Consider the following 20229-nt stretch of genomic DNA (forward strand, 5'->3'; position numbering starts at 1 on the left):
ATAGACAGTTTCCTAGAAGTAAAGGGAATTAAGGGTTACGGGGAGCGGGCAGGAATTAGGACATGAGTCTAGGTTCGGATCGGTCATGGCCCTGTGGGTAGCGGAGCGGGCCCAGGGGCCGTGTAGCCTGATCCTGCTCCTATTTTGTGTGTCTAATTCTGTTAGATTCAGGAGATGGTTCTGTGATAGTGGATTGGCGGTTAGGATCAGATCAGCCATGATCTTATTGAATGGCGGAGCAGGCTCGAGGGGCCGATTGGCCTACTCCTGCTCCTATTTCTTATGTTCTTATGTTCTTATGAAAGGCAGTTCAGCTTTAAGAGCCGAAGACTGCCATTTGGGAGTTATTTTTAATGTTTTTTTTTCCAGAAAGCAGTTGAGCTCTAAGGGCTAAAGACTGCCTATTTTAAAATGATTTTTATTTTTTCCATTTTAGAAGGCAGTTCCCCTTTAAGGGACTGACACTGCTTTCCAAAATGACAGCCTTGCTTTAAGACAACGCTGCTCTTGCTCCAGGGATGCTACGGCCATGCTACATTGGGCCTCCTGCTGAGAGTACCACTGGAAAACCATCTTGCATGGTAGGTTTAGCACTGTGCTAATTGAAATTAGCAGGCAGCACCCGCAGTGGCACTGGCAGGTTTTCGGCCGACTCCAGTTTCTAGGCCTATATCTTCCGTCATCCAGGGAGCTCTTGCTTTGGATATCCTTGCTTTTGCCCTCATGGGACTATGTCTGCTCTGTACCCAAGCCATTCCCTCTTTGAAGGCCTCCCTCTTTGAAGGCCTCCCATTGTTCAATTACTGTTTGGTCTTCCAATATTTGATTCCAATCTACCTGGACCAGACCCCTTTTCAACTCACTGAAATATCCCTCCTCCAGTTAAATATTTTTATGCTTGATTGTTCCTTGTTCTTTTCCATAACTATTCTAAACCCGATGATATTATGATCACTGTTCCCCAAATGCTCTCCCACTGAAACATGCTCCACTTGTCCCATTTCATTCCCCAGAACTAGATCCAGCACTGCTTCCTTCCGCGTTGGGCTGGAAGCACACTGATTAAAAAAGTTCTCTTGTACACATTTCAGGAAATCCTCTCCCTCTTTGCCCTTTACACTGTTATAATTGAAGTCCCCCATTATGACTACTCTGTAGTTCTTGCATCTTTCTGTAATTTGCCTGCAAATTTGCTCCTCTATATGGGGTACGGTAGCATAGTGGTTATGTCACTAGGTTAGTAATCCAGAGGCCTGGACCAATGATCCGGAGACATGAGTTCAAATCCCACCACGGTAGCTGGGGAATTTAAATTATGTTAATTAAATTAAATGTGGGATTAAAAAGCTAGTATCAGTCATGGTGACCATGACACTACCGGATTATCATAAACGCCCATCTGGTTCACTAAGGTCCTTTAGGGAAGGAAATCTACCATCCTTACCTGGTCTGGCCTATATGTGACTCCAGACCCACAATGTGGTTGACTCTTAACTGCCCTCTGAAATGGCCTAGCAAGCCACTCAGTTGTATTCAATAAGACGGCTTCTTGAGGGCAATTAGGGATAGGCAATAAATGACGTCCACATCCCGTGAATGAATTTAAAAAAATCTCTTTCCCACTATTTGGTGGCCTATAGCATATACCCAGTATCATAATAGCTCCTCAATTCTAACCAAATAGATTCTGTCTTTGACTCCTCAGTTACATCATTTCTTTTCAGTGCTATAATAGTTTCTTTGATTAATACTGCCGCCCCCCTCCTTTTTTTCTCCCCTGAATACCTTGTAGCCAGGAATATTAAGATCCCAATCCTCCCATTCTTTGAGCCAGGTCTCAGTTATTGCCATCATATCATAGTCCCATGTGGTGACTTGTGCCTACAGCTCACCAACCGTATTCAGCATGCTACGTGCATTTACGCACATGCACTCCAAACGCATCTTAGACTGCCTCACATTTACCTCCTGTCTGATCCCTCCAATTTTCTGTGCATCTTGTTTCTCCTCTCCAATGTTTCATCCTGGCACCATCCTCCTGCCAAATTAGTTTAAACCCTCCCCACAGCACTAGTTAACCTCCCCACGAGGATATTGATCCCAGCTCTGTTGAGGTGTTACCTGTCCATCTTGAACAGTTTCCTCCTGCCCCAGAACTGGTCCCAATGTCCTGATGACGGCTAACTGGCTGCATTTGCCACCATTTCGCCTTTGAAACTGACCACAACTTCAGGATTTAGTGGTTTGTCATTCACAGCTCCTCCACAGGCTGCGCTGTGCCCCACCCCCACAGAGCCGGCAATCAGTGAAATCTCTCAAATCAGGGAAACTGATGAAAACTTCTCCATTTTAATAAAAATTAACATTTTTAATAAACCTTTTACAATTTTTAAACTTTTTTTAAAAGTTTGTCCATCTTTATTTCAGGTTTGCCGTTTCCCCATGTGAGAGCCCCGATCTTTGTTTTGCTCTCTCTAATATTTTTTAAAAGTCAAAATTTTAAGAGTTTACCCACTTCCTTGTTCACTGTCTGAGAATTCTGCGTTTTCATTGGTTGCTTAGACAGCTTGTTGACGTCACAGCAGCTCGGAGATCTCCACTATGCTCCGTTGATTTGAAATACGCGTCGGAAAACACAAACTTCTCGACACAGAGATCACAAGATCTTTGTGCGAAGCTTACTTCGGGGCCAGCGGCAAAAGCCTTTGCTTCGCCGCTGACCGCAATTTCCGGGCCAATACAAAGGTTTACATTTAGGAAGGATGCTATCATCTTCCATACCAGAGTATGAATTCCAACTTGTATTTGGAATCCATCTCTTTGGTTTCACGTTAAAGAAAAAAATAATGAAAGTAATTGTTAAAAATAAGTTTCTATTGTCTGAATAGATGTACTTAAAGTTGCAATTAAAGAACAGAATTAACACTGATGAATTTCACAGACGTTGCAAGCCTCAGGAAATGAAATGTATGCACATTATAAAATTGTTTAACATTGAATCCAGTATAACCTATTTGTTTTATCATTTTATTTTCAATATATTAACAGATTGGAGCATCGCTTATGTCCAGTAATGTGGGCAGTGGCCTGTTTATCGGTCTAGCAGGCACAGGAGCTGCCGGAGGTATTGCTGTTGGAGGTTTTGAATGGAATGTAGGTTTGGCTGTTACAGTTTCTATATTATTATATGCACAGTCTTATTGATAAACTGCATGTTCTATTTTTTTAATCTAGTCAGCCTATAGTCTGGTCTCCTGCTCTTCCACCCACAGAATTGATTCAAAAGCTTCCCATTGCTGAAACAGAAATTTCTCATGTACTGTATGGTTCAGTCTGTGTTGAGCTGCAGTCGATTACTGTTTCTAAATATTAGAAGCTGCAGAACAAAATTAATGAATTATACATCATCAAATCTTTGATGTTTTTCTTCCTGCACTTGTCTTGATTTCATGATGTGTATTGGATTCTGAATTAGTTAGTACATTGGAGCTGACACAACTTTACTCCAGTACTGAGTTACTTCCTTGGGAGGCACATTGAAGAGTGTACAGACAAATCAAAATGGGATTTGCGTGCTCTTTACTATGATTTTCTTGCAGAGGTTATGAAGATTGTAGTATAAAGCAGTGAAATCCCATCAGATGAGCCGTAAAATAACAAAGATATTAATTATTTCAACCCACTACTCAGTAGGCCAATCTCACAGAGGCATTGCTAATACGCTAAGGCAGTGGTGTCCAAGCTTTCGTGGGTGGCGTAGGAATCTATGATGGAGCCTTGGGTGCCACATATGAAGTTTAAATCCGTGTTCCCGCTGATTTACTGATAACTGACAGATCTTGGTATTCTGTTTAGGATTATTCAATAGCGTAGATATGGAGAACCTGTTTCCACTTGTACGTTAACTCATACTCAGGAAGTCATCCCCTATATTCTATGTTACACTTGTCATGAAAGGACTGATGGTAGATGACCCAGACGATGCCAGGGAGGCTGATGACGACACTGCTGATGCCGAACACCTGGCCCATGTAGAAGAGGAAGCAGGTGCAGTGGCAGTGGCTGCTCGACAGCTGAGGGACAGACTCATTTGGCACACCTTCATAGATGAATACAGCACTATTGTATTGAAGTGTCAGTCAATTACAGATCTGCATCCTCTCACCAAACTCTCTAGGGTCTATTTAAAATCATACTCCCCATAGTTAGCTATCACTTCCTAATCCTGATCCTGAGGCCCATTGTCATATAAGAGAAACAAACACTAAGCAGTCCTTACCTTACGTATTCCAGTGATTTATTCCACTGTGTTACAACTATTTAAAAAAGCATAATTTGGATCTGTCATTGTGCATACCCCTTTGTGACCCTGTAAGTTTTTCTGCGCCATATCCTAACACATCTTCTACGGACATGGAACAAGCTGACTTTCATGGGCTCCTTGGCACCCTGGTTCTGCAAAGCTGAAGGCTTCTGCAGGGAGTTGATAGAGTACAGTACTCCTCTTTGCTCCTCCCGAAATATCAACTTGTCTATTCTCTCCACAGATGCTGCCTGACCTGCTGAGTGTTTCACACATTCTCTGGTTTTGTTTCAGATTTCCAGCATCTGCAGTATTTTGTTTTTTGTTGAAATCTCACAGCTTGTTTTTGTTTGAAGGAGGTTTGGCTGATCCCTCAGCTTTACAAGCAACTGAACTAAACTTGATACTTTGGTTATCAAGCTTGGGCCAAGTTTCTGTCTGTAGCTAGTTGTTTTGAAACTTCTGAATTGTGAATTGATTTAAAGTAACAGCCCCCAAGCTAAAATGAGACAAACAAAAATATTTCATTTTGTCACAATGGGCACACTAACTGTTTGCATTACCCCCATGTCTCATGTTGACACAAGGTGAAACTAAGGGGTAGATTTTCATAAAGCTGTCGGGAAGGAGGCGGGACTACAACTTTCGGGTTTTAGTCTCGCCTACATTGATGTTCAGCCAATCCACACGATTTTCCCTTGATTGACCTTGTTAAGCCCGCCCAGCGGGCTCAGCAGGCCAATTAAGGGCCACCCGGCAACAGGTGACGGCACAGACTGAAATTTCATCTGTCAAGAGGTCTTGACAGATGAAATATCAGTGTTTCACAGCTGTTTGAAGCTGTCAAACACTGACAGTCTGACTTCTAACCTGAGTCCTTCTACACAGACTCAGTTAGAAGTCTCACCGGCAATGAAAGCTGAAGCTGTCACTTTTGACAGCTCGCAGCCATTTTGCTTTCAGTGCCGGCTGAGTGATGGACTCGTGAAACCTAGAGGAAGAAAGGCTGTTAAGGTAAGTACAGGTAATTTAAACTTCTTTACACACTTTAGACACACCAAACACACTTACCTTTGCACTCATGCACCCATCACTCACCTGAACACCGACATCGCGATCCCTCCAAGTCCTTCAACCTGACGGCCCGCCTGCTCTAACCTGGCGTGGTTTGGAGCCATCGGGAATCCCACACGACACCCCTCAAAATAGGGATTAGACTAAAAACTGCCTGATAACTACCTGTTAACAGGCAGTTAATTGGCACTAATCCCTTCCTGCCTCGGGTCGGTGGGTCCCAATGCGGGGCGGGTACCCGTCTCCCCTGAAACTTACATGGAGGCGGGCTTTGGGCAGGATGGTGTCGGGACCCCCGAAATCAGGATTTCCCCCCCCCCCCCCCCCCCGACACGCCTGAAACCCCGCCTGACGGCTCCAGGAAAATCGACCCCTAAGAGTTGAAGTGGACAGCAACATGGTTTAAAATAAAGCATAAAACTAATATGTACATGTCTTTGAGTTCATTATGGCTTAAATATATATTTTTCATAATCATTAGCCAGGGGTTAATGCAATTTATCAAAATATTGTTACTCTTAACACAAATAGAGATCTGACTTCTGACCTCTCTGATTGCATCTTCTTCTTGTTTTAGGCTACTTGGCTTCTGCTGGCACTTGGTTGGATTTTTGTCCCAGTGTACATTGCTGCCGGTGTGGTCACTATGCCTGAGTATTTGAAGAAAAGGTTTGGAGGACAGAGAATCCAAATCTACATGTCCGTACTATCTCTAATCCTGTACATATTCACTAAGATATCGGTAAGTAGGAGAGGTGTTGTCGAGCTATCAGTCCATTACTAGATCATGCCTGGAGCAGCTCCATGAGTTGTTGGCACCTAAGTCAGATTTCCACATTTTATGTCACAACACAAGAACTGCTGCAGCTACACCCCAACATTCCATATCAATCTCAAAAGTTCATATGGAATACCAGCATGAAGCTATCCACACTACTCCTGTCTGTACAACCCTCTCCCAACTCAAACTGGCCTTTCTTGGCTTTGCAATCTTACTCTGTTTAATCAAAAACCAAAAAGTTGCAGCTGTTGCAAATCTGAAACAAAACAGAAACTGCTGGAAACAGTCTGCAGGTCAGGCACCATCTCTAGGAAGAGGAGAGGAGTTAAATGATTTAGCATCGCAGATGAACAACATTTAAAAATAAAACAGAACAAAGGGAACGGGGAGGGAAACACACACACACACACGTGCGCACATTCACTCAAACGCCAATGAGAGAAGACATAGAAGTGGAAAAAGGAGATAGTTAAATGACAAAAGTGAAATTAGCGTGAGATAATAGAAGGTATAATGAGAAAAATTAAAGACGCAGAGAATGTGTGAATAGGCCAAGAGGCGGTGGGTAAAGCAGGTAGAAATGGAAGCAGGAAACACTGCAAAGCAGAGAAGGGTCGAGTGGTCCAGGAGCCTGGGAGAAAAAATAGCAGGTTGACACCAAGAGTGCAGATTACCCCGCCAGACAGAGGGTCCCCACCCAAAGTATCAACTTATTCTCTCCCGCCCAACCTTGGAGATGCCGTTTGTTTAATCAAATCCTCCTCCTGATCTGGTCTTTATTACTTTCCTATTTTTATCTTTAATGTTTCCTACACCCTTTGCTGCTTTTTTCTTGCCTTTCTGAGTCTCATCTTGTTTTATCCCTGCTCCTGCCATATTAGTTTAAACCTACAGTGCTAGTTCCTAGTTACATTGGTCCCAGCCCTGTTTACATTGGGACACAGATGATTGATGGCGTTGCATGCAACTCTTGTCTCTTGTATAAACAGTTCAAATATAAAGTTAACTATCACTTGCTGAGAGTTATTGGATTGTGCATTAAGCTATAGAAAAGTTCTGTTTTGTCAATTGACAACCCAGTACACATTCCCAAGGTCTTTCTGTATTTTCACCAACTACCAGGGTCAGTTTGCCCTTCTACACGTCTCTTGATGTGATTGATTTTTTTGAAACCTGAAGCAGTGCTATTATTTTCAGTAAAATAGTGCCGTACGTCAGTCGTGCATGAGCACAACTCACATTCAAGGAAAGAAATGACAAATCCATAAATCTTGTAAATGGGCATTATAGTGCAGAGAGCAACTAAACTGGAACACTCAGCAGGAAATACAAGTCACCTCAAACTTAGCCAGTTGTTCCTCTCTAGTGGAACAATATACTTTTTTTATATATTCTTATATATAAATCATCCCCACAATTTTGTTTCCAGGCATGCGCAGGTGATCTAGTCTCAAGCTTTTGCTTTTGGCAATATGTAACCAGCAGTTAGAAGGCGCTTTAGACTGGTTTAGATAACTATTGATCAGCTGCTGATTTTCCCAGTCTCTTTCTCCTGCAGAAGAGAAGTGTGCAATTGACATAGCCCACTCCCCCACCAACAGGGAAAGTCATCCTAGACCAAGCTTTAGTATCTTCAAACAGATATCAAAAGAAGCCTTGAAGCAGTTGTTCTAGCCGGCAAATGATAAAACGGGCAAATATGCTTTACAAACAATTTTCTTAAATTGATTTTGGAGGGGATTGATTATCTTGAATAGAAGCACCCTTGTCCCCATTGGGCGCTGCAGGGGGACGGGGAGTGAAATCCTACCTTGTTCATTGGAGTGTTCCTGGGCCTTGCTTCTGCCCTCAGAGCAGCATGGAGCCATTATGACTTTCCTGGCCTCCATCAGGGCAGGTGTTGGGATTTGGCATCTGGTCTGCATCCTAGCGCCTGTAATCAACTGCAAGTTATTTACCCATAAACCTTCAGTAATAGAACGACAATCATCAGTCCTTATGTTTACATCGTTGTGCACCAAAGACCTGGAAAGTACTGAATGTTGCTGCCAACACAAAGCCGGCCCAAATAAAATAAGTCACCCCACATAAAGTGCACACTGTAAACAATAACAAATGATTTTAAAATTGGAATCTAATCTTAGGGTTTAGTGAACAATTGCAAATTATTGAAAATTTTTATGACATCAGCGCAAACCCTTGATTAGATTTTCTCCTTGTACTCAGTAGCTTAAAAACTTTGGTACTGATGGAAAATTATCACCAATATCTTTTTTTTACGTGGCTTCTTACAGCATCTAAAAGCTTTTGTTATTGTGTGTCTACCGTCACTAAGTAGATTATTAATGTAAGTTACATATTGTTATTTAAAAGCAACAATTATATAATTATATTCCTGCTTTCAGACTGACATTTTCTCTGGAGCGCTTTTTATCCAAGTCTCGCTGGGTTGGAACCTCTACATTTCTACAGTAATCCTGCTGGTGGTGACTGCCATTTACACAATAGCTGGTAATTATTTATACCACACAACATGTACCTTTGAAAGTACAAGAAAAATGTTGCTGTCTGTAGGACACAAGTCATCCACATATCACTTTTAGTAACAGACAATTTCTAGTACCCACGTGCTATGAATTGTTTCATAGCCAAGAAAGCATACAGGTGATATTCTCCCACACCTTATGCTAATGCTGCTCTATAATCACACTAATACTTCATGGGGAATTGTTTCATATCTGCTGTGCTGGTTCCCTGTGTGCCCAGAGTAACATCAGGAACGCTCCATGGGGAAAAGTGCTCTTTTCCGATGGACAGGGTGGTTACAACAACAACAACTTGCATTTATATAGCGCCTTTAGCATCAAAAGTCCCTCGGTGCTTCACAGGAGCATAATCAGACAAAAAATAACATTAAGCCAAAGAAGGAGACATTAGGACAGGTGACCAAAAGCTTGGTCAAAGAGGTAGGTTTTAAGGAGCATCTTAAAGGAGGAGATGTGGAGAGGTTTAGGGAGAGAATTCCAGAGCTTAGGGCCTAGACAGCTGAAGGCACAGCGCCAATAGTGGGTTGGAGGAAGTGGGAGATGCACAAGAGGCCAGAGTTGGAGGACTCTGTACTAGTTTCTGCATCACCATTTTAAGGCCTGAGTGATAGGCATGCAGTCTGATATTGATTTGTTCATCCATGGCAACAGCAATAACATTATCCAAAAAAATCATTAAAGCTGAGAAATCAGTTGAGAAACAACAAAATGAGTGTTTTAGGCAGTTATTGCCTGTGAAATCAAACCACTGATCCAGATAATAGCTGGCTACCTGGAGAATGGTAAACAAACCCTTCTTTAGCTTGAAACAGTCATCTGTTGCAAGAGCTCTTCCAAGTGTCAATTCATTGAACTAGTATTCTCATCAAATTAATATTTACTTTTCTTTGAAGAAGTTAATCATGGAGGATTGGTAGTTTATTTCAATTCTTATAATGTGTTCCTAGAAAAATAGCGTCTATTGGAGATAATAGAGATAGAAGTGCAGCAACATGGCTTCTGTTCTCTCTCCATCGTCATGATCTTTAAATTGCTACTTTATGTTTGTAGTGTTTGCTCCTCTTCAGTTGACAGGAAGCACACTCACAGAGCTGGCAGGTTTCTAAGGATCCTGTCAGCTGCTGAAAGCCAAGTCAGTCAATTTGTAGAACTAGTTCAAAAGGATCTTTCTCCATGTAAAAAACGCATCTTAACAGTGTGTGAGGCTCCATGTAGTAGAACTCTTCCATATGTCTCCTTCTAGTTGTCCCTGAAAAATATCAGCGGACTCAAAATACTATTGTAGGAGAAGTGACTAATGCACTACTGTACAGTTAGGTTCTCTTATGTGATTTTGGTACCATAAGGGAAGCTGGTGCTTGAAGTTTATTTGAACCTTGCACAGAGATGGGCAAAGTAAAACAAATCAGACAAAGGGGCATTTCTTCTCTTATTATAGTCAGCAACAGTGGGGTTTTGGATAATTTATCAGTAACAATGTAATTCTTTTAATGTGAACAAAACAAGGAAACAATAAGATATACCTTGTTAACTTTTAATTAAGCACACATGCTAAGCAGCTGGAGAGATAAGATAGTTGGACAACAGATGGTGTGCCATTTTAATTGGAATCTTATCATTAATCTGTTGATTCTAAAGAGATACTGCTAGCAAAGGATAAAGCCAGGCATAGGATCCTTTGTTGTCTATTGTCAGTAAGGACTGATAATACCCAATGGAATGATTTTAAGAATAATAGATACTTAACTTTGAATTAAGTACACATATGTTTGTACAGTTTTAATTGGATTCTTAAACTTGGTGTTGTGTTTGACCCCAAGATGGGCTTCCGACCACATATCCACTCCATCACCAAGACTGCCTACTTCCACCTCCGTAACATTGCCCGACTCCAACCTTGCTTCAGCTCATCTGCTGCTGAAATCCTCATCCATGCTTTTGTTACCTCCAGACTTGACTATTCCAACGCACTTCCGGCCAGCCTCTCATCTTCCACCCTACATAAACTTGTGCTCATCCAAAACTCTGCTGCCTGTATCTTAACTCGCTCCAAGCCTCATTCACCCAACACCCCTGTGCTTGCTGATATTCTCTGGCTCCCGGTCTGACAACGCCTCATCCTTGTTTTCAAATCACTCCATTGCCTCACCCCTCCTTATCTCTGTAACCTTCCCAACCCTACAAGCTGCCGAGATCTCTGCACTCCTCCAATTCTGGCCTCTTGCATATCCCTAATTTTAACTGATCCACCATTGGCAGCCGTGCTTTTAGCTGCCTTGGCCCTAAGCTCTGGAATTTCCTCCCTAAACCTCTCCATCTCTCTAGCTCTCTCTCCTCATCTGTCCTGATATCTCCTGCTGTGGCTCGCTGTCAAAAATGTTTTTGCTGATATTGCTCTTGTTAAGCGTCTTGGGATGTTTTGCTACATTAAATGCGCTCTATAAATGTAAGTTGTTGTTGATGGGAGTCGTTAATTAATTAATCTTCTGATTGAATGCTTTAATTTTGATAAGGGAAGATATTTAAAGGGGAAGATTTTACTTTAGAAGTACGAATTTTGAACAGAAGTTAAAGAATACGAGCAGAAGGAAAATTGTAGATAAGTTTGGAGAAGATGACTTTAGAACATTGTAGAAACCTTTTAGAAGGTTTGGGGAAGAGTGAAGAATGTTAAATAGAAGAAGTATAAATTAGTTGAATCATAAGAAATAAATGCCAGGAATTTCCTCGAGAAGTCACTGGAATAGTGAATGAAAACAGACAGGATGTAAAATGGGTGGCCGGTTCGCCTGCTTTGAGCTACCGCCAAATACTAATTTCACCCCTGTTAAAGATGTGATACTGCAATTCTAAACTGAGTTGTGGTATATTAAGTTGAACTCACCTAATTTTGATATCAAATTATTATACCATTTATGACATTCACCTAGATAACTGTATTATCATTGACAGTGTAGAAGTAGGGAAATAAATAAAGTTGTTAGCAATATGCCAAATTGTGTTCAGTTCAGTTCTTGAAATCCTTGAAGCAGCTATGGGATAAATGGTACTTCAACTAATATTGTATTGTATTGCATTCCTGCTGACGTCTAAGCCATGCCTGAATATTTTCAATTTGAGTTGGTTTACATATGGGAATTCAAGAGCCAGATTAGGTATCATAATAAGCCCCTAGATGCAAGTATAATTTTATTCCTATATCATCAACTTTACAGCTCCATTCTATATTGAATTTTGTAAACTGTTTTCTGCCTTTTATCAACATGTTACAGTGGGTTGATACACAGAGAACTACAGGAGTTGGACATAAATTTGAACCTTCGCTTTCCCCACATGGTGATTTCCAGATTAAGCAGTTCATTAGGAGAAAGAACCAAGGGAAGGCAGCGCATTTATGAGAAAAAAATAAATAGATGAGTCACCCTGAGTCAAATCTCCAGCAACCAATTCTAGAAATGTACAGTCAGAGGCCTGGGAGTACATTCCCCCCCCACTCAGCTTGGAAATGATATGGAGCCAAAAAAGGGATCAATTTATAAAAAAAATTCTCCCTTCTTCTGTCAATGTTATATTTAGACAAAAAGGTGGGTGTGAAACCTGCTCACAAACCCTTATCTATGCCAGCCTGAAATTGTCTCTAGATTGTGCCCGACAATCGTTCAGCATGACTTACTCTCCAGTCTTTCTTCCTGCTCCATAAAGAAGTGCCTTGCTTGAGATTAGAATCCCATCACATGAGGTCTTTCAGAATCAAACCTGTGTTGTGCCACTCAGCGTTACAGTACATTGGAGCTCCGCCATACTATAGCACTCAAAAAAAAAAGCAGGAAAATAAATTAACTAAAGCAGAATGCTGCCCACGTTTCATTAAACAGAGGGTAATCATTTCCCCCGTTCCCCCACAATTAGACTTGCATTATCAGCTGACGCTCATCAATATAACAGTTAACCTTTCAGAGATCTGATTAGTCATGCCACAAGAACACTCGTCAGGGGTTGAATAGAGATCTAGTCATGTTCAGCAGCAGTGTTAGAAAAGACCAGCAGTAAATTATCTTCCAGTTTGTGCGTGGCACAGGAAGACCTAAAAAGATGAAAAAAACCCAGAACAAGGTACTGTAGTTTATCTTGAACCGACATATATAGGTATAAGACCCAAAGTCGAACAGATTAATATTTCAAATTCCCTGCTAGTAAGGAATGAAATAGTTAAGGAGTGTTAAAAAACCCCTGAGCTCTCACCACCTCCCCCACCCTCCTTTATTTAGGCTTATGCACAGAACTGGCTCAAACCTTGCTCCCAAACATCTCCCCATCTACTCCCCTTTGAATCGGAAATCTGTCCCGATAGATCTACTGCATTGGAGCCTTGGTAGGTTCTTGTATAATTTCCAGTCATAAATGTATTAAAATAAGTTGAAAACTAAACTATGACGAGTATAATTGCTGGCACACAGCCCCACAGGCTGAGTGTTCAGAAAGATTTATCTTAATTTAAATTCATCTAAAAGCTTCAGGGAGTAGCATGACTACATTTATATCAGATTTATTATGTACAGTCTGGGATTATTTGCTTGGAAAAAAAAATCGGTAAATGGCTATTTTTGCCTTCCCACTGGCAGGTGGTTTGACCGCTGTGATTTACACGGATGCCCTTCAGACTGTGATTATGGTGGTAGGAGCTCTCATCCTTATGTTCATAGGTGAGTCTTTCGGTATGAACAAATATACAAATTGTACACATAAGGTAAAGTATTATGGAGATGAATGAGTCCATACTGAAGAGCAGATTCAGCTTCCTGACTTTGAACCAAACACATCTACCACTTATCTGTTAGTTGGAATATGATGGCTTCAGGCTGAACATTAATAAGCTTTTAATATAAACAGAGTCTCAATAGCTTCAGACTACATTTTCCTCTATTATTTTGTAAGTCTAATCTAGTATTCATGTGTCTCAGTCATATGATGTAATTTATCTTCAGCCCATATGTCCCTATCATTGTTATTACACTTCCAAATACAGGTAGACTATCCTTTATCCGAACTTCCGAAAACCGAAACCCTCTAAAAACCGAAGGTTTTTTCGTTCAGCGTAAGTCGTGCGCACGACATGACCAGAGTGGCGCACGACTTACGCTGAGCAGGGCAGAGGGTCACTGAGTTCCCTCCTGGGTAGGAGATTGCAGGCCGAGCCGGGCAGTTGTGAAGGAGGTATATCGGGAGAGTGAACCCAACAATACAGCGGCCCGTCCGATAGCTGCAGCGGCCTGTCCGATATTCTTTTCTCCCCCCGCCGACCCCCACCCTTTCGGATAAGGGATAGTGTATCCTTTATCCGCACTTCCGAAAACCGAAATCCTCTGAAAACCGAAAGTGTTTTCGTTCAGCGTAAGTCGTGCGCACGACCCTGACCCCCGCCGACCCCGACCCCCGCCGACCCCCACCCCGACCCCCCGCCGACCCCCGACCCCTCGCCGACCCCCACCCCCGACAAATTTCCCAGTCTTATAAAATACCTTCTGAAATCCGAAATTTTCCGAAAACCGAAACACGGCTGGTCCCGAGGTTTTCGGATAAAGGATAGTCTACCTGTACATGATGCTGTCTCTACTGCACAAGCACACAGCTACCCTCTGTGCCTCACTCAGCATTCTTCAATGGGCCAGTCGTGAAACCCATCAATGCCTTCTTAAGAGCCGTAATCTCAATTGCCCCTTGCTATCTTGCTAACCTTCCTGCCCGGCATGTCCATTGAAAGTTAATCTCACCAACCTCGTTCCCATCCCACTCCCATGCCCTACCTCTGCTGACAGATCAATAATCACTACCCTCTACTCATTTCCCTTCAGAATCTCTGCTCACTCTTCAACAAGTCCCTTGCTATCCATGACATCATTGGGGATAATTGTATTGACATCCTGGCTTTGATTGAAACTTGGTTTGCTGGTGGAGGCACCTTGCAAAGCATCTTACAGAAGCATCTCCACCTTATTATACTTTCCACCACCTGCCCCACTCAAACTCAAACAGCAATGGTGCGCTTACCACAAAGTTGCACCTTGACCTCTTCCGCTCTCCACTGGCACCTTTTCCTCCTTTGAACATGTTACCTCTACTCAGCAGTGAACCTATGGCTCCAACTCACTGCACAGAAAGGTAAAAAGTAATTTTAGTCTATATTTGTCCAAATACTGACCAAAAAGTATTAAATTACTGGCCCAAAGATTCATAAATGTCCACAATGCTGCATTCTACAACCTCCTGCCCTGAGTACCCTTTCCCTCTCCCTTCTACCACAGAGCGCTCCAACCACCCATTCCTTCATGCTCTTGTCTTTTCTCTGCCTCTCCTCTCACCTCCTACCTCTGACCAAATCCCTCCCATCATTTGCCACGCGCCAGGGACCCGGGTTCGAATCCGGCCTCGGGTGACTGTGTGGAGTTTGCACATTCTCCCCGTGTTTGCGTGGGTTTCCTCCGGGTGCTCCGGTTTCCTCCCACAGTCCAAAGATGTGCGGGTTAGGATGATTGGCTATGATAAATTGACCCTTAGTGTTAGGGGGATTAAATACGTGGGGTTACGGGGATAGGGTGGGATATGTGTTGGCGTAGGGGTTACGGGGATCGGGTGGGATATGTGTCGGTGCAGGCTCGATGGGCTGAAATGGCCTCTATCTGCACTGTGGGGTTTCTGTGATCTGTGATCCCTCCCCCATCCATGACCTGTGGCCCAAAAGGCACCCAAAGCTTGTCAGCCTGCAGTCATGGCCAGATCCCTTCCCACCCAGCACCCCGTAGCTACCACCAAGAAATGCTACCTTTCCCGTCACCATCCATCCATCTATAAGAGAGGGTGGGAAGCAGAAGAAGATAGAAAGAATAGTGGAAAAGAGGAGAGAGAACCTGAAGACAAGCAAAGGCTCAGAGAAGCAGAAGAGGAGAGAGGGAAAAGCAGCAACGTGAAGATGACAGTGACAGATAAGGGAGAATATTGGGCTAGAAATTCGGTGCCTTAGTCCCTCCATTAGCATCTCTGGGGGGCAATAATGGGGCGCTAAGGACATACCGCCCGGGCGCGGCAATATTACCACTGCCCATGAAATTCACCTGGTGGTTTGTGGTGACGGTAACCCCTAGCACCACGATCTCCTGCGCCTGGAGATCGTGATGTCATCAGGCTACACATCGCCCCAGTAGCGCCCCGGAACCGAAACACATCGCCCCAGTTCCGCCCCCTGCAGGATGACACCGACAGCTGCAGGATGCATTGATTGGGAGGCCGGGCGCTTTGGGGGCGAGACTTAAAGGCGAGGTGGCCAAGGTAGGTGAATAATAAATCTGAAATGTTGTTTGCAGTTTTTTTTCCTTCGCCAGCGATCGATCAGCCCAGCACTCTGCTGCAGTGCATCGGGCTGATCGGGTCGGATCACGGCTGCCGTCGGGGACCAGGTAAGTTTTTTCCTTGCAGAGCCTGCAGCGATGGCCCTTCCCTTTAAGGGAGGGAAGGAGCCTTCCAAAGTGGCAGTGCTGCACGGCCCATTGTGCAGCGCTGCACGCCTACCACCCCGCCTGCTGCCTGTTGCGCTCCAGGAAAGAAGTGGAGTGTTTGATTTAGCGCTCCACTTCCTTCCTGCAGCGCAAAGCCAAATTTTTTAAAAAGTTGAGAAACATTAACGCCTAGCGCTAATTTTCTCAACTTGTAAAAGTTAGGGCCTCAGACGGGTCTACAATGAATTTCTCCCCCAATGCGTTCTTTGACTTACTGTGAGCAACACCACGGGAGAACCACTATTAAGTAATTAAATAGCAAGTGTGCTGTAATATACCTTTCTTTAATTATTAAATTACTAGTTAATACATATTGCCTAACTGACCAAAAGAATTCTGTACACATAATTCATTGTCACTGTAATTATCATTGATAATTAAAGATACTTCTTTCACTAAGTTTGCAGCCCTGTGAAATACGTTCTTAGAAGATATACTTTAACTGCCTATTTGGCTTCTTAATCCTTTAAAGTGCCAACAATTCCATGTCTTCTGGTAACTACATGGAGTTTGTATTTATTCAGCAGTGTGAGAATATTCAGTTCAGATCCTGCTTCACAGGGGTAGTGGCTGGGTATTGTAGGAATCATAACCATCAGGGGTTCCCTTACAAACCCCACAAATCGTGAATTGAGAGGCCTTTTATTTAACTAACAAATTTAAGCCGAAGATTTCAGCTGCAAAATATGAATTAACTGCAGTGACCTCTGGAAAGCCAATTATCTAAACTGTGTAACCTACATTTGTGAGAGTGCTGCTTTTCAATAATTACTTCAAGTACCACAGAAGTGCTGATACCACACATTGCATCAGATTATTTGAAAATAGCTCAAGGTCAGTGATACCATGGTGTAAGTTTCCTTACAGAGTATTGACGTGCATTTTCTCAAAAAAAACTACCAGGATTCCAAACCAGTCAATTGGCTGTCTGAGTATATCATATTGAAGCATGCAGCTGATTCCACTGGAGGGCAGAAGCAAAGCAGCTGTGGTATTTAAGGATGATTAATGGAATATGAAGCATAAGAGCAGCCTTAAGTTTTTTCCCCACTCTAATTCTCTTCCCTCCTCTTCTCAAGGTGTTGCCTCTTGTTGGGGTTCGATTCCACTTGCAACAACCACTTTCTAATCAACACCCCCCCCCCACCGCACCCCCGCCCAAATGGCCATTCCTCATGTTTCAGCCAGGAGTGAGGGCTGGATTCTCCTCTTGCTGGCAGGGTAGTAGGGAGGTCTGGACTTACACCTGCCGCAGTGACCCCGCTGTAACCCCAACTAATTTTCCTGGGCCGAGGCTCATTTGTCATGCAGGGTGGGCTCTTGGCGGGATCCCCGTTACCAAGAAGGAGCCCATTGCCACCAACATGGAAAATTCTGATGGCGCTGCAGTGACACTGCTACCGCAGTGACCATGAAGAGAAAGACAGGGGCCTAGAAATTGTATAAGGCCCAAAAACGGGCAGGGGCATTGCCCAGCGCTATTTGCGTGCACCTGTTCTAAGTGGTGCAGGCAGCACAAACAATTCATGCTGCCTGCTCATTTACATGATTGCAGTACTCCTCTCCATGCTAAACGTGCTGCTGATTGGATCAACGGGGAGGGGGCAATATCGGGTGCAGTCTACTGGCCAATAAAGTTTGGCTTAGGCTTTCTCCACTACTTAAAGGAGAGGTGCTTTGTTGCAGAAGCACCTCATTGTCAGGTGAAAGGAAGCCATGGCCCAACAGCCGAGAGAAAGGGCAAAAAGATTTTCTGATGCAGCACTGGAGGCCTTGGTCCTGGAGGGTCCAATGACAATGGAACATCCTATACCTGCATGGGGGCAAGAGGCCTTCAAGGTTGACCACAAGAAGGATCTGGGAGGAGATCGCTCAATCCGTCACTGCGATGAGTGTTATCCCCAGGACCTGGATCCAATGTGGCAAAAAGTTTAATGACCTCACACGGCTCTTCAAGGTGAGTGAATGCATCATTAAATGCCATATCCCACCACCTGCACCACAAGCCTCACACACTGCTCAATACACCACACCCCCATCACTCACCTACCAACAATCTCTAGCAATCACCACTCATACCTCACAATAATAGCTTCGCTTCACCCTCACACACTTACCACTGCTGCAACACTCACACCCACATCTCACACCTTGGTCACAATGACAGCTATTCAACCATGGCAGGCACATCACCCAAACACATTGCACCACACTCACTGACACACTTCCCTTTCTCTTGCAGGCCAAGGTGGCACACAACCGGAAAGAACAACAGCAAATGGAAGGTAGCCAAGCAAGACTTGACAACCTGACTGACCTGGAGGATACTGTGCTGGACATAATTAGAGGGGCAGTGACAGAGTCTGTGACGAGCGGAGAAGTGGAAAGCATGGCTGATGATGATGGTATGCTCATGCCTAATGTTGAGTTTCTGGGTCCATGCCAATTAACCCTTTCACTCCTAAGTTCCGAAAGATTTGACTTGACCTGTATTGGTGACAGTAATTATATTGTATTCAGTGAAAGTGAGACTTGAAACATTACAGCATCTGAGCAGTAGTTAAACAAGGCGCAATCAAGGTTTATATTACCTGTTGGGCCCTGGGTAGAAGACGTGATCTCCACGGGTCAACCCCCGTCGGCCCTGGCCTCTAGGCTTGCTCGTCCACCCAGTGTGACATGTGTGGGTCCTCTGCAACCCAAAACCCTCCTTGGCTCATAAGAACATAAGAAATAGGAGCAGGAGTAGGCCAACTGGCCCCTCGAGCCTGCTCCGCCATTCAATAAGATCATGGCTGATCTGATCCTAACCGCCAATCCACTATGACAGGACTATCTCCTGAATCTAACAGAATTAGACACACGAAACAGGAGCAGGATCAGGCTACACGGCCCCTGGGCCCGCTCCGCTACCCACAGGGCCATGACCGATCCGCACCTAAACTCATGTCCAAATTCCTGCCCGCTCCCCGTAACCCTTAATTCCCTTTTCTTCTAGGAAACTGTCTATTTCTGTTTTAAATTTATGTAATGATGTAGCTTCGACAGCTTTTTGGGGCAGCATATTCCATGGACCTACCACCCTCTGAGTGAAGTAGTTCCTCCTCATCTCAGTTTTGAAAGAGCAGCCCCTTATTCTAAGACTATGCCCCCTAGTTCTAGTTTCACCCATCATCTGGAACATCCTCCCCGCATCCACCCGATCCAACCCCTTCACAATCTTATATGTTTCAATAAGATCGCCTCTCATTCTTCTGAACTCCAATGAGTAGAGTCCCAATCTACTCAACCTCTCCTCATATGTCCATCCCCTCATCCCCGGGATTAAATGAGTGAACCTTCTTTGTACTGACTCGAGAGCAAGTATGTCTTTTCTTAAGTATGGACACCAAAACTGTATGCAGTATTCCAGGTGCGGTCTCACCAATACCTTGTACAACTGAAGCAATACCTCCCTATTTTTATATTCTATCCCCCTAGCAATGAAAGCCAACATTCCATTGGCCTTCTTAATCACTTGCTGCACCTGCATACTAACCTTTTGAGTTTCGTGCACCAGGACCCCCAGATCCCTTTGTACTTCAGTACTTTCCAGTTTCTTGCCATTAAGATAATAACTTGCTCTACGATTTTTCCTGCCAAAGTGCATAACCTCACACTTTCCAGTATTGTATTCCATCTGCCAAGTCTCTGCCCACTTACTTAGCCTGTCTATGTCCCCTTGCAGGTTTTTATGTCCTCCTCTCTCACTACTTTCCCTCCCATCTTAGTATCATCTGCAAACTTTGATATGTTACACTCGGTCCCCTCCTCCAAATCGTTAATATAGATTGTAAAGAGTTGGGGACCCAGCACTGACCCCTGCGGAACACCACTGGTTACTGATTGCCAGTCTGAGAATGAACCATTTATTCCAACTCTCTGCCTTCTGTTAGATAGCCAATCCTCTATCCATGCCAGAATATTACCCCCAAT

The 20229-nt window shown here is 43.6% G+C and overlaps 1 protein-coding gene across 1 annotated transcript in view; it reads left to right on the top strand.

Moving 5' to 3' along the window:
- Positions 1 to 20229, top strand: part of slc5a9 (solute carrier family 5 member 9) — a 75557-nt gene that overhangs the window by 8151 nt on the left and 47177 nt on the right. Inside the window, 4 exon segments of the mRNA XM_085982886.1 lie at positions 3049 to 3153; positions 5955 to 6119; positions 8564 to 8669; positions 13327 to 13407. Of these exon segments, the coding sequence (XP_085839012.1) occupies positions 3049 to 3153; positions 5955 to 6119; positions 8564 to 8669; positions 13327 to 13407 (457 nt within the window).

This window comes from Somniosus microcephalus, chromosome 3 (assembly GCF_052327205.1).
Source record: "Somniosus microcephalus isolate GS21.2 chromosome 3, FLI_Smic_1.0, whole genome shotgun sequence".
Taxonomy (NCBI): Eukaryota; Metazoa; Chordata; class Chondrichthyes; order Squaliformes; family Somniosidae; genus Somniosus; species Somniosus microcephalus.